The sequence below is a fragment of the Peromyscus leucopus genome, chromosome 5 (genome assembly GCF_004664715.2).
Source record: "Peromyscus leucopus breed LL Stock chromosome 5, UCI_PerLeu_2.1, whole genome shotgun sequence".
Taxonomy (NCBI): domain Eukaryota; kingdom Metazoa; phylum Chordata; class Mammalia; order Rodentia; family Cricetidae; genus Peromyscus; species Peromyscus leucopus.
In genome coordinates, this window is record NC_051067.1 from 73,529,904 (window position 1) to 73,541,914 (window position 12,011).

The window sequence follows — 12,011 nt, forward strand, 5'->3', positions numbered from 1 at the left end:
TCAGGGTTCGGATGCAGCCCTGAAGTCTGACTGCTTCAAGAGCATCCTTTTCTCGGTCTTTCATACCTCTGCACGAGGTCACGGTTACTCCTTCCGCAATCCCCTCCTTCCTTCCTGGAACCAGCTGGTCCTCCCATCTTGGGATCCGAAGGGATTTCATGAATAGCAAAATTAAGTAAAATTTGCAAATGTTGAATTTTCCAAATTAGACAGTTGGACAGAGAGTGTAGCTAAGGGTTTTTAGACTGCATTATTTCTATTCCAAAGGGAGGGAGTAGCTCCCTGATGCCTGGGACGCTCTCTTTGGGAAGACGTAAGCGTCTACCACAGGAGCTGAGCTGCTCTGACAGGTTGTTTTCACTGTTTCAAAAACACCAGAAACATGGCGACCCATCAGAGACAGCCAAAGAACACAGGGAGACCCTCCATCTGCACCTCACACTTGAGTACGAAACTGAAACTCTAATAAATTCCAGCCAGTTTTTAACTAGGCATTTTCATTTGTTTGGAAAACCCCAAGGTATTACTAATTTTATTGTTTAAAGAGTCTAAAATTTCCAATATAACACATATACTTCTCTACCCACTCTTTTCTGCTTTTGTGGTGTTGGGGCTGTGTGTGGCAGGAAAGGGTCCCACTACGGAGACACATTTCCAGCCCTACTCCAAGTCTGTGGTAGTTAGTGTTGTCACCTTGACAGAATCTAGAATCATCTTAGAGATGGGCCTCAGGGCATGCCTGTGGGGTATTATCTTGATTACATTAAGTGATGTGGGACACTCATCTTAATTGTGGGTGGGGTCATTTTCTGACCAGGGGATCTTGGACTGTATAAAATGATACAAGTGAGCTGAGCACTCGCATGCGTTCCTCTGTTTCTTGAGTATGGATGAATGCCGTGTGACAGCTCCTTCCAGCTCCCGCCGCTACGACTGACTTCCCTGCAGGACGGACTGCAGCCTGGAATGGGGAACTACAATCCTTTCTCCCTTAAGTTGCTCTCGTCATGGTTTCACAACAGAAAAGTAACCAAGCTAGTCCCTCACAAATGCTAAATAAATACACGGATTTGTTGCTAATTGGATTTTATGTTTTTGGAGTGATGTGAGTAAGCTCAGCAGTATCAAACCCCAGTCAGAGTTTTGCAAGAGAAAAAGAAATAATGTTTTCCCCAAGATGACAGTCTTTCACATCAGCATCAGAATAGTCTGATACAAAAAAAAATGCAGAAATGTATTTACTGTTTTTTCTTTTTGATGCATAAATATACAAGCCATCACAATTTTGAGATAGATCAATTTTCTTTCTAATCTGAACAAACACAATCCCCACAAATGATAATAATGTTTTCTTAAAATGCAAGATTTTTAAGAAAACATTTCTAAGCTGCATACTTCATGGATAAATTTCTATTCAAAACCAAGTGCGTGTATATTTTTCTAGGCCTTTGGGTAGAAATATGGCATAGTGGGAAAGTGTCTATAAAATGTGAGTTTTATGAATGCAGTCCTACACAATTATTAATCAGTAACTTGGGTGTGGAACAAAGCCAGAAGTGACTCCCTTTGTGACTTCCGCCTTTGGGGAATCTGGGCATAGTCTGTTTTCTTCTCTGGCTGAGACAGAGATATGCAGGGAAATCTTTCTTCACAAGTAAAATTCCTTGTTCTTACAAAGCAAGTCTGGGGAGGAAAACAGGAAAGCAGCAGATGGCTCCTGGCTTGATGTTTACTTATCTTAGTGCATGTTTTGGATTTAATCCAGGTTGACCATGGGATAGGTACACACAGTCATGTTTTTAGGCTACGGGCTCACACACATTTCAATGACTAATGACTAAAAGTATATGAGGGGTAAGCAGTTGTGAAACATGTCTTTTTTTTATTATATTATTAGTTTAAAGGACTCTACAATATAGCAATACGCCACAGATGGTTCAGAATCAAACAAAGGCTGTTTAGTTATCTTGCATTTGCTCCTTTTAGGAGGCAAGATACCCAGCACTGTGGACTCTTGAGCTTATTTTTAATTAAAGTCCCTACAAATTAGGAAATGTCACATATGATGGTGCTAATAGGTGTGTGTGTGTGTGTGTTATTATGTACAAGAACTTCCGTATGTGTGAGTGCTTCCTCTGGCACCCTGGATTGTGTGAAAAGTCATATAAGGACATTGAGCTAAATAATTCAACCTCTGCTCATGTTTAGGACAATATTTAACTCTCTTATTCTTCCATGCAAATAAGAGAAAAAATTTACACTTGCTTAGTGCTGATTTTTTGAAAACACCCTCTGCCTCTCAATCCCACCCTTTGCCCACATCCCACGTGGATAAAAGGATTCCGCTCAGGAGGGCGGGCCGTGCTGCCATTGTGTTTTTTCCTAATTAAAATGCAGAGTATTAAACACAGTTGAGTACATCCATGCACACACGACATGCTGTCATCACACACAGGAAGCAAAGCTCAAGAGCGCACAGTGAAGGCTCATTTCATAACATCATTAAGGTCCATTGTACCCGCACTTCTGAAAGGCTTTGTCAAAGCAGTTAATAACGGCCTGTCAGGAGCGGGCAAACAGACAGACGCTCACGTGAGGCTGTCCTTTCGCTCCTGGATTAGCAAGGGAATTTAGCTACGTTCTTACTATACAGGCTCAGGGCTAAAGCTAAGGGACCGTAGGTTCTGATTACTGTAAAATGTGATATATAATAAAAAGTCTAGCACTAAAGGAGTTAAGTGAACAATATTTGAGTTCTTGGGTGGGAGTATCCCTGGGAAGAGCCATTGAGCATAGTGACATACCAAAGCAGAAGGTGTATTCGGGAGCAGAAAGGTGGGAGGGATTTGGGGGATCAGAAGTTTAATTTGGAATGAGTCAAAGGCAGGCATAGTCTTCTCTTCCTGAAGAACCTTTATTATTTACATTATAATCTCTGGGGCTTGGGGCAAAAAAGAGCCCATTTAAAAAAAAAAAAATCTTTTATACCCAGCTGAGTTGAGATAGCTAGGGAGATGGACTTTACACTCTGGCTTCCTGAGCAGAAGAATCATGTTATCTGAGAAAGAGACGTTGAGGATTTTTGCTTCATCATATTCGGTATTTTTCTTTCCCATGTTCATTGATCACGCATATGTGCTGAAACAAGAGAGGGTGAAAAGGTGTCAGGGTTTTATTTTTAGTTTAAAAACCCACCAATGATGCGTTAGATGCCTTTATGACATTTTCAACAAGTGTGTTTTGTGGCACCCTTCCCCCGTCAGCATCAGTGGCGTAACAAAACACGAGGCAGACAAGGTGTGATTTGATAATAGCAGCCTGACAGCTTGTGATCAATTACTTGCATCTAAACTCGTATATGCTCATATGGTCAGGAGACCCAGTCAATGCTCGACAAAAGGTTCTCTGGTGATTTAGCTTTGGGCTCTAGTCGGGATCTGGTAGAAATGTTGAGACCACAGTCTGGTAGTCCCTGGTGGAGACAGTTTTCCGTTGGTGAAATGACAACAGCTTGATTGAAAAGAGAGAGAAAAAATACTGGGAAACACAATCTATACCTGTGGAGCCTCTTTTGGATAGCAAGAAATGGGGTAGGATCGTGAAAAGGCTGAGCAGTGAAGGCATGGGAAAGGGGGCCGTCCTGGAGACTGCAGCCTGCTGTATTAAGGAAGCTCTAGGCATTGCTACTAGAGCACTTAAATACCCAAACCCTCGGTCTTGGTGGCATTTGGCTTTCTAATTTCTAATAGTGAGACATTATATATATATATATATAAATGTATGTATAATATATATAATAGTGAGTGATTGGTTTCTTTGGGTAAGACGCCCTCCTCCAGATCACTTAGGGTTAACTGGGGTCACACCATTGAATACCATGCTGAAGGTCTGTTTCTCTTTGCTGACACAACTCCTTCCAATGTGACTGTAATCCCAAGCAGTCAGTTACTAGACACAGACAACAAATGGTATATAGAATATTGGCTGCTGCTGGTGACTAGCTGGGCATCGTCAATGACTATAGAGAAAAACCAGTGTAGGGCCATTGTTCTGCTTCCCACTTCTCAGTACAAAATACAAATAAGCATGACATGTTTCCATCATCCTGATACACACCTTGAAGGGTACTGGAAGGATTAGAAGAATTCACCGTGTCTCACAAAGTGTTCCCATCACAAAGTACAGCTACATTTTACTACTGTTTTCAGTAGTTTGTTAAATTGATGCCAGTACTAAGGTGTTAGGCAAAGAGGATTAGGGTTTTGTATGCAACACTTACATTTAGGTCTCGGAAGTATTCGTTGTAGTCTAAGGCATAGCCCACCACAAAGACATCTGGGATCTCAAATCCAGCATCTTAGCAGAAAGAGACAAGGCAGAAAGTTTAGAGCATGCAGGCATACTATTGCCATATGCTGCTATGGCAGTTACATGGGGAGCAGAAGTGAGAAGTAGTGTGTAGGACAAGCCCAGTGAGTGCCTGGACCAGAATGATAGCTTGGGGACACAAGGCAAACAGGAAAGCATGTATGAGGAATTGGTCTGTAGTGTACAGAGTCGAGAAAGTGTTCAGGAGGCCCCGTGGATAACGAGAAGTGAGTGTATGTTAGCCATGTGCCTTTGTTCACAGCGAGTGGTATGTCATGTCATAATGCCTGAGGAGATGCTCTTCAAAGCGCAAAGGACCATTCCAACAGAAAACATCATGGCTCTGCCATACATAACCAGGTGTACCGGCGGCAGCAAGCAATTCTCCCACTGCGTCACTGGACTCAGCCGGCTGAAGGACTGGAAAGCAAGACACCTGGGAGACAACAGGAAAGGAAGGGGCTTGTTCAGCTTGAAGGGGAGACTGCTGAGGGTTCTTTCTGTGCCGATCTGGGCATCTACACGGCCGGGGATCCTAATTAGCTCTTTATCGCTAATGGGAGTGGCCTGAGAGGAAATGGATACAAACGCAGTGCAAGGTACTTGGGTTCAGCAAAAGAAGGTGGTTGAGAGGAAGACGATGTTTATTAAGAAACAGACAATGGGAGTAGGGGGTGGGGGCTGGAGAGATGGTTCAGCAGTTAAGAGCACTGGCTGGCTGCTCTTCCCCAGGACCCCGGCTCAATTCCCAGCACCCACATGGCAGCCCACAACTGTCTGTAACTCCAGTTCCAAGGGATCTGACACCTTCACACCAAGGCACATAAAATAAAGTTAAATAAATTATTTTTTTAAAAAGAAAAGAAACTGATGACAGTTCTCTCCCAGAGATCTTCAGGCAGGATAAATGTGTGTGGCCCAGTGGTTTTCAAACTTGCTTCAGTCTGTTGGAATCTTGTCAGTTCATTTATTATAGTACAATAGAAGAGAGACATGGGGCTGGAGAGATGGCTCAGAGGTTAAGAGCACTGGCTGGTCTTGCAGAGGTCCTGAGTTCAATTCCCAGCAACCACATGGTGGCTCACAACCATCTGTAACAAGATCTGGTGCCCTCTTCTGGCCTGCAAAATAAATAAAAAAAAAAAAAAAAAAAAAAGAAGAGAAACATGGATGCCTAGTTATATGAAACTGCCCTTTGGTCCAGCCTGTGGACTAGGAGCACAGACAGTGATCTTCATGGTCACCACAATCTAGGGTTTGTTTGTTTGTTTTTGTTGTTGTTTTCTCTGGAGACATTGTTTCTCAGTATAGACCTTGGCCGTCTTGGAACTCCCTCTGTAGACCAGGCTGGCCTCCAGCTCAGGCTGGCCTATCTCGGCCTCCCAAATGCTGGGATTAAGGGCATGTGCCACCACCACCCAGCCCATCATTTTGATCTCTATGACCTGATATACTTTCAGTTTACAGAAAGTACTAGAAATAAAGGATCAGTTTTCTAGGGTCCTGAATTATGGGGTCACTAAGTAGGTAGCCTGTTTGATTCCTTGAGCTTGCTCTTTCTAGGAAGAATAATTCAAGAGGAGCTGTGGATAGTGGTGCATGTCTGTAATCTCAGTGCTTGGGAAACTGAACCGGGAGGCTTTTAAATTCATTACCAACCCGGGCTACACAGACAGGCCCTGTCTAAACAAAGAGAAACAAATTCAAAGTGGGGAAGCAAGGGCAGAGGAGAAGACACCAGCATTTGAGCACATAACAAAGAGTCAAAGACGCTCAAAAATGCTGTCTCGGAATGCACTCCAGAAAGGAGAACCAGATTCTGAGCTAGCTAACACAACAGAATTAGATTCTGGGGAACCCTACTTGAATACTTTCCAGTGAGCAATGTAGTCCCTACAACAGGTGTGGCAATTCAGACTGTGAAAACTGAAGCCCCGAACCGTGGCTTGGGTCGAACATTGTGATGCTATGGAGTAAGAAATGGATGAGTCGGTGGGGCTGTCAGGAACCAGAGGAGCCCCATGGCTGACTGCCGCGTGCAGGTCCTGCCTTGTGTGTGAATGTCGTGACCGGAAGCAGACTGCCTGGGCTCAGGGCTAGCCCTCTTCGTATGGTTATATGACCCTGGCATTTAAGCTACTTAAGCTTGTGACATTCCATTTCTTCATCTGTTAAATGGGTACAACAATAGCAGCTGTTGTGAAGACTACATTAGCTAACCCCTGTATGCCTGTAAGAACCTGGCCTGGCATATCAGAGCTTCTTACAGTGCTAGTGGCTGTTGTTTAAAAGTGTGTGTGTATGTGTGTGTGTGTGTGTGTTTGTGGTGCTGGGGAGCTAGGATACTTCTTGGCAAGTGCTCCAGCACTGAGTCACATCCCCACCCTAGCTGCTCTTATTTTATGTTGTTGTTATAAAATGACACAAGAAATTCATAACTAATTGAATTTGGCTTTGCTTTCTTGTATCTTCTCGAGACGAGGTCTCAGGATATCCTTGAACTCATGATCCTCTTGCAGGCTCCTCAGTGTTAGGATTATGAGCACATGTCATCATGCCTGCCCTTAACTGGATACATTTTTTTGGTTTGTTTTTATTTCTCTCTCTCTCTCTCTCTCTCTCTCTCTCTCTCTCTCTCTCTCTCTCTCTCTCTGTCTCTGTCTCTCTGTGTGTGTGTGTGTGTGTGTGTGTGTGTGTGTATGCAGGTGGCTGTAGAGCCCAGACACATCTGATCCCCATGAAAATGGAGTGACATGTGCCTGTGAGTTGCCTTGTATAGATGCTGGAGTAGAACCTGGACCCTTGCAAGAACAGTATGTTTTTAACTGATGAGCCATCCCTCCAGCCCCAGGTTTTCAATGTCAATTAACAAAATTTCCTCACAAAATTTCTGCTTGATAACCCCACATAATGATATTGACATACAGACCAGATCCCAAGGCCAGTATTCAATAGGAATAGGCATGGACTCTAGCTATCTGCCCAGAGGTGACCTGTGGTGCAGTTAGGAATCCACAAAGGACATACATGTTTAGAATGAAGAAACCCTGGCTCCTGACCCGTTCATACTACTACTTTGTCTAATTTTTTTTTTTTTCATCTTATTAATGAGAACTGGAGCCAAATTATCCTAGGGGCTTCAGAGCAAATGCAAGTTAGAGAATTTTAGCTGAAGTCTGCCTTATGCAAGTTAAAAAAAAAAAAGTCACCGCTTGTTTAGAATAATAAATAATTCAGTGGCTTGTCTGTCCCTCCTGGTATCAGAACCAATCTTATTATGAGGAAGACAGCAAGGCACCCTGGACAAGCAAAGTGCCCCAGAGCACATGTCTGAGTCAAGTGTGAACCCAGCATCCTGAGAGCTCTGCTTGCTCATGTTCTGTGTGTGTTCCTGAATTTTTGTTGGAGGTAGCAGGGAGATTAATGAATGTGCAGGGTCTGGAAGGAGGTAGGATAATCCTTCTAAAGCTTTGGGGTGCCTCGTTGATTGGTGGCAATGGCTTCCAGTTAGGGATCCTGAATGTCTGAATTAGTCCTAAGAGAATAGGTCTATCTCCACCCTGAAACAGACAACTGCATATAATGTAACAGTAGAAACATCCACCCGCACCAGGGGAACACCTGTAATCCCAGGACTCAGGGAGCTGGAACAGAAGGGTACATGCCTATTTAAGGCCAGCCTAGGCTACAAAGCTGAGTTGTATAGTAGCCTGGACTGAGTTACATACCAGTGAGGTTTTTTAAAATACAACAAACAAACAAAATTTAAAACAAATCCAATATATACAATGGAGTTGTTGTGAAAGATGCAAACATAAAGATGTGACGCTCAAGGAGCCCTAGCCTCCATCGCAAGGTGGTGGAGACAAAGAATTTGTAGGACTATTAGTCTCACATGAAATGCCAAAATGAAACATCAACACCAGAAAACCACCCCAAACCCTGAATCACTTACAGTCGGGTCTGAAGCTGTCACTTCTGGCTGTTCTCTTCACCAACAAACTGCCATTAAAAACAAACAAACAAACAAACAAACAAACACCCCAACATTTAACAACTCCAATGAATTGGGATGCGAATTGCATAGAGAATTAAACACCGTTGAGCCGCATACCCTCCCCCGAAGCCTGTGGCGCATCATGGCAGCCTGCTTTAACTCCTGCCTTTGTGGCTGCAGCATGGCATCCCTGTGCTAGATAAAAGGAAGCGTGCTGAGCAACTGCTGAGGGCTCGCCCAGCTGCTCTCAGAAGCATGTGGAGAAGGGCTCCTGTTAAGGGCCTTCCTCTTCCCCTCTCTCTCTCAGGCTAGCAATCGGATGAGCTCTTTGTCAGGGTGGTCACACCACAGCATCCCTGGTTCAGGGCCAATGGCTTGGGACAGTGTTCTGTGAGAGGATGCTCCTTGGTCTTGTTTGGAAGGACAGAGCACTATACTGTGGTGTCTGACTCACCTGGCTACCTTAACCATGTTGGGTTTGTATTTCTCGATGCTGCTGAGCAGTGCTCTCATGGTCCTCCCAGTTCCAACAACGTCCTTTGCAAAAAGCAGAAAGTTCGACAAAGCAATTTGCACATATACAAATGCTCGGCAACATAACACTGTTTACATTTGAGGAGCTATTCCTTATTAATACAATGCACATTAATTTCAAATACCAACCAACAGGAGTCAACATAGGAAGCAGAATCAGTTATGTGTTCATGGGCATATCTTTTGGAAGCTGGAGATTATGCTGGTGAATATCCTTTTTTTGCATCCTTTGGCTGTGTTGAAGGATTCAGTTCAGCCTCGGGAGAGCATGTGAGCCCTTCCTCACTGAGTGTACCCGGACTCTTGTATGCACAGTCAGGAACTAAATTTGGCCTGGAGGTTACATTTCACAATACAAGAGACGCATGAATTTTCATGGACATGGGATGTACGTCTGAATACACTGAAAGGATAAACACCTCCTTGGCCTCCCTGCTCCTTAGGGGATGCTGTGGCTGGGAAGCTAAATGTGTCTGGGCAGCAGCTGGCGACAACCAGGAGTTCCGAGCTCCTGGGCTGCAGTGAGCACAGGGTCTCCACTGCTGATGAGCTGTGGACCCACGATTGCACAGAATTGGCGGCTGCGATTTACCGTCCTCCTGACAGAACTCAGCTGTCAGGCGCTGATGAGGAACACAACAGGTCTGTGTCTAGCCAGGGTCCAGCGACTCATTTGGCTGGAAGGTCTACTCCCTGAGTTGTGTGGAGCCAGAACTGTGCATACAGAAGGACACACTGACAAATGTGGAACAAAAGCCTGACTACAAGAAGATCCTCTGGATTTTTGGTGGCTGAGAAGACAGGTGTGCTTTTGAGGGAGCATGGCTGTTTACTGTGGGGGTCTGCCGCAGTCACAAGACAGCCTTTCTGTTTCTTTCTTAACAGAAAAGCAAAACCAAAACAACCAAAGACCCACCCACCCCCAAAACCCATAACTTTTCCTTAGATTGTCATGTTAATTGATTGAATTTATGTTTTTTGAGGCTCGAGAATGGATTAGAGGTCATTAGGTAAGGAGAATTCTAGCCTTGGTTTTCCTGTTAAATAAATAACAGTAAACAAATTGACTGGTTCTACAAACTAGTTTACTCTCCCCGCAACTGTCTGCCTCATAAATCCACGAAAGAACCGATCGAGATTTGTGTGGGATTGGGTATAAAACAGGACCAACTATCAAATAGTCATTATTAAAGTGTTGATTTTGAATTATTTGAATCTAGTGGCTATAGTTGGCTTCTGTTAAACACATCTGAAGAGCCGCATACAGTGGGGACTCAATACTTGGCCAATTTGATAAACAAGGCAAGGATGTTAAAATTCACGATTGGATTCTTATAACTTCCAATACTGAAAAGGAAAGGCCAGCTTACCTCAACAATGAGGACATTCTGGAGGGAAATAAAAAGACAAAAAAAAAAAAAAAAAAGACATCATTTCAGAATATGATTTAAAAAAAAAAAAAAGCTTGGGTCACAAGATAAACGCAAGTTTTGCTGACAGTTAGAATTTCAGAATGTGCTTAGTAGCTCTTCCCCATCCTACAAGTCCAAACAGTTAGAGGAAACTTAAGTATCCCATATTCATTTTAACCTCCCTGTGGAATTACTCGGTGCTGCAATTTTATTGTCTTTATTCAGGTTAGTAGCAGGCTCATGTCAGACCTTGTTGTCTGCTTGAAGCAACTGTCCATAAAATTATGACATCTCAATAGTGCCATGTCCCTCTGTCTCCCATCTTTGGGAGGCCAAGCTCACCAGGAGGAAAGCCAGCCAACATAAACTACATCATTAATGGACCTCAGCAGATGATCATATACTTAACAGTGACAGCCCTATTCCCAGATAGCCACCCCAATCCCTGGTGTATTTACCCTTGCATTTTCAACTCTGAAGACATGGAGTGGGGGTGGGGTGGGGTGGGTAATCGAAAGGACTTTGAGGGGCCTGCTGTGTGTTTTTACTGACATGGCCAGACCCCTTGCTACGTGCTCACAAGGTATTCATCTACTTTCCCCTAAGAAACAATTATGTTTCATCCCAATTTCTTGTTAGGTAGCTTCTTTACCCAGTAGGCTCTAAACGTCATGTAGTGGGGGATTGTGTTTGTCATGCTTACTGCTGCATTCCCAGATCCTACCGTATTGCCTGCATGCAGAAGCAACAATTATTTTTGAAAAGAATAAGGACTGTTAAGCGTATCAATGAATTAAAATCAACCAATTAATTGGATAAGTAGTAATATGTTAATGCTGCCCACCAAATTATGACTATAATAATATGCCATTCCAATCACTAAAAGTGGGAAGAATAATCCTTGAAAGTAATGGGGTTTTATTTTATGCTTTTCAATCTTTTATACTTATTTATTTTTGTGTTGATGTGTGTGGGCACGTGTGCCAGCCCCCTGAGTTTTCATTCATCCTTGATTAATCAGATCAAACCATAAATTTCTTATTTATATCTGATAAAAAGAGATTTAGTGAATAAAAACATTAACAAGTCACCTCCCCATACAAGAACACTGGTGAAGTTATATTTTACAATCCATGTCAAACATGTAGAAATGTCTTTCTGGTAGTACTTTTCTCTTAGGTATGACATTCTTATTAAACCTATTTATTAAGAATATTAATTTTCACTTGGGAGGCAGAGGCTAGCCTGGTCTACAAAGTGAGTGCCAGGACTGTTACATAGAGAAACTCTGTCTTGAAAAAAAAAAAAAAAAAAAAAAGGAACATTAATTTTGTGATCAAGATGAAAGGCTATATTGTCTACTCCCAAAGCCCGTGCATCCTCTCCATGCCATTGCACATTAATATCATGTGTGAGGCTCTGTCCATTATGTCCTTTAAGGCTCACACTATCGGGAGTCCCTTTAGCATTTGAACATGGCTTGCTATGGCCTTTGCCCTTGATCCATAGCACTTAACTTGGACATGTATTTTCAGTTTGATTGAGGCTTTACCAAGCCTGTTAGCTAACCAGGAAGCTTAGAGAATGCTGTGGCTAACTGAATTTCCTTGTTCACAGTCCCTTTTGGGTTCAATTATGTAAACAAAAATTTCTTTCCAAAATATGTTGGTATGTATTCTTGTCTAAATAAGTAGGAAGCC

General features: G+C 43.1%; 1 protein-coding gene across 2 annotated transcripts in view; it reads right to left on the reverse strand.

Annotated features, from left to right (window-relative positions):
• Positions 1-260: 260 nt before the first annotated feature.
• The window catches only part of Prtfdc1 (phosphoribosyl transferase domain containing 1), a 100,807-nt gene continuing 89,056 nt past the window's right edge, over positions 261-12,011 (reverse strand). Inside the window, exons 5-9 of one of the 2 annotated variants that reach the window (XM_037206023.1) lie at positions 10,270-10,287; positions 8,820-8,902; positions 8,324-8,370; positions 4,280-4,356; positions 261-3,138 (exon numbers count right to left, since the gene is read on the reverse strand). In XM_037206023.1, coding sequence (XP_037061918.1) covers positions 3,091-3,138; positions 4,280-4,356; positions 8,324-8,370; positions 8,820-8,902; positions 10,270-10,287 — 273 coding nt within the window. In that variant the 3' untranslated portion in view covers positions 261-3,090. The remainder of the gene's footprint in view (positions 3,139-4,279; positions 4,357-8,323; positions 8,371-8,819; positions 8,903-10,269; positions 10,288-12,011) is intronic. The other variant, XM_037206024.1, reaches the window with a different exon arrangement.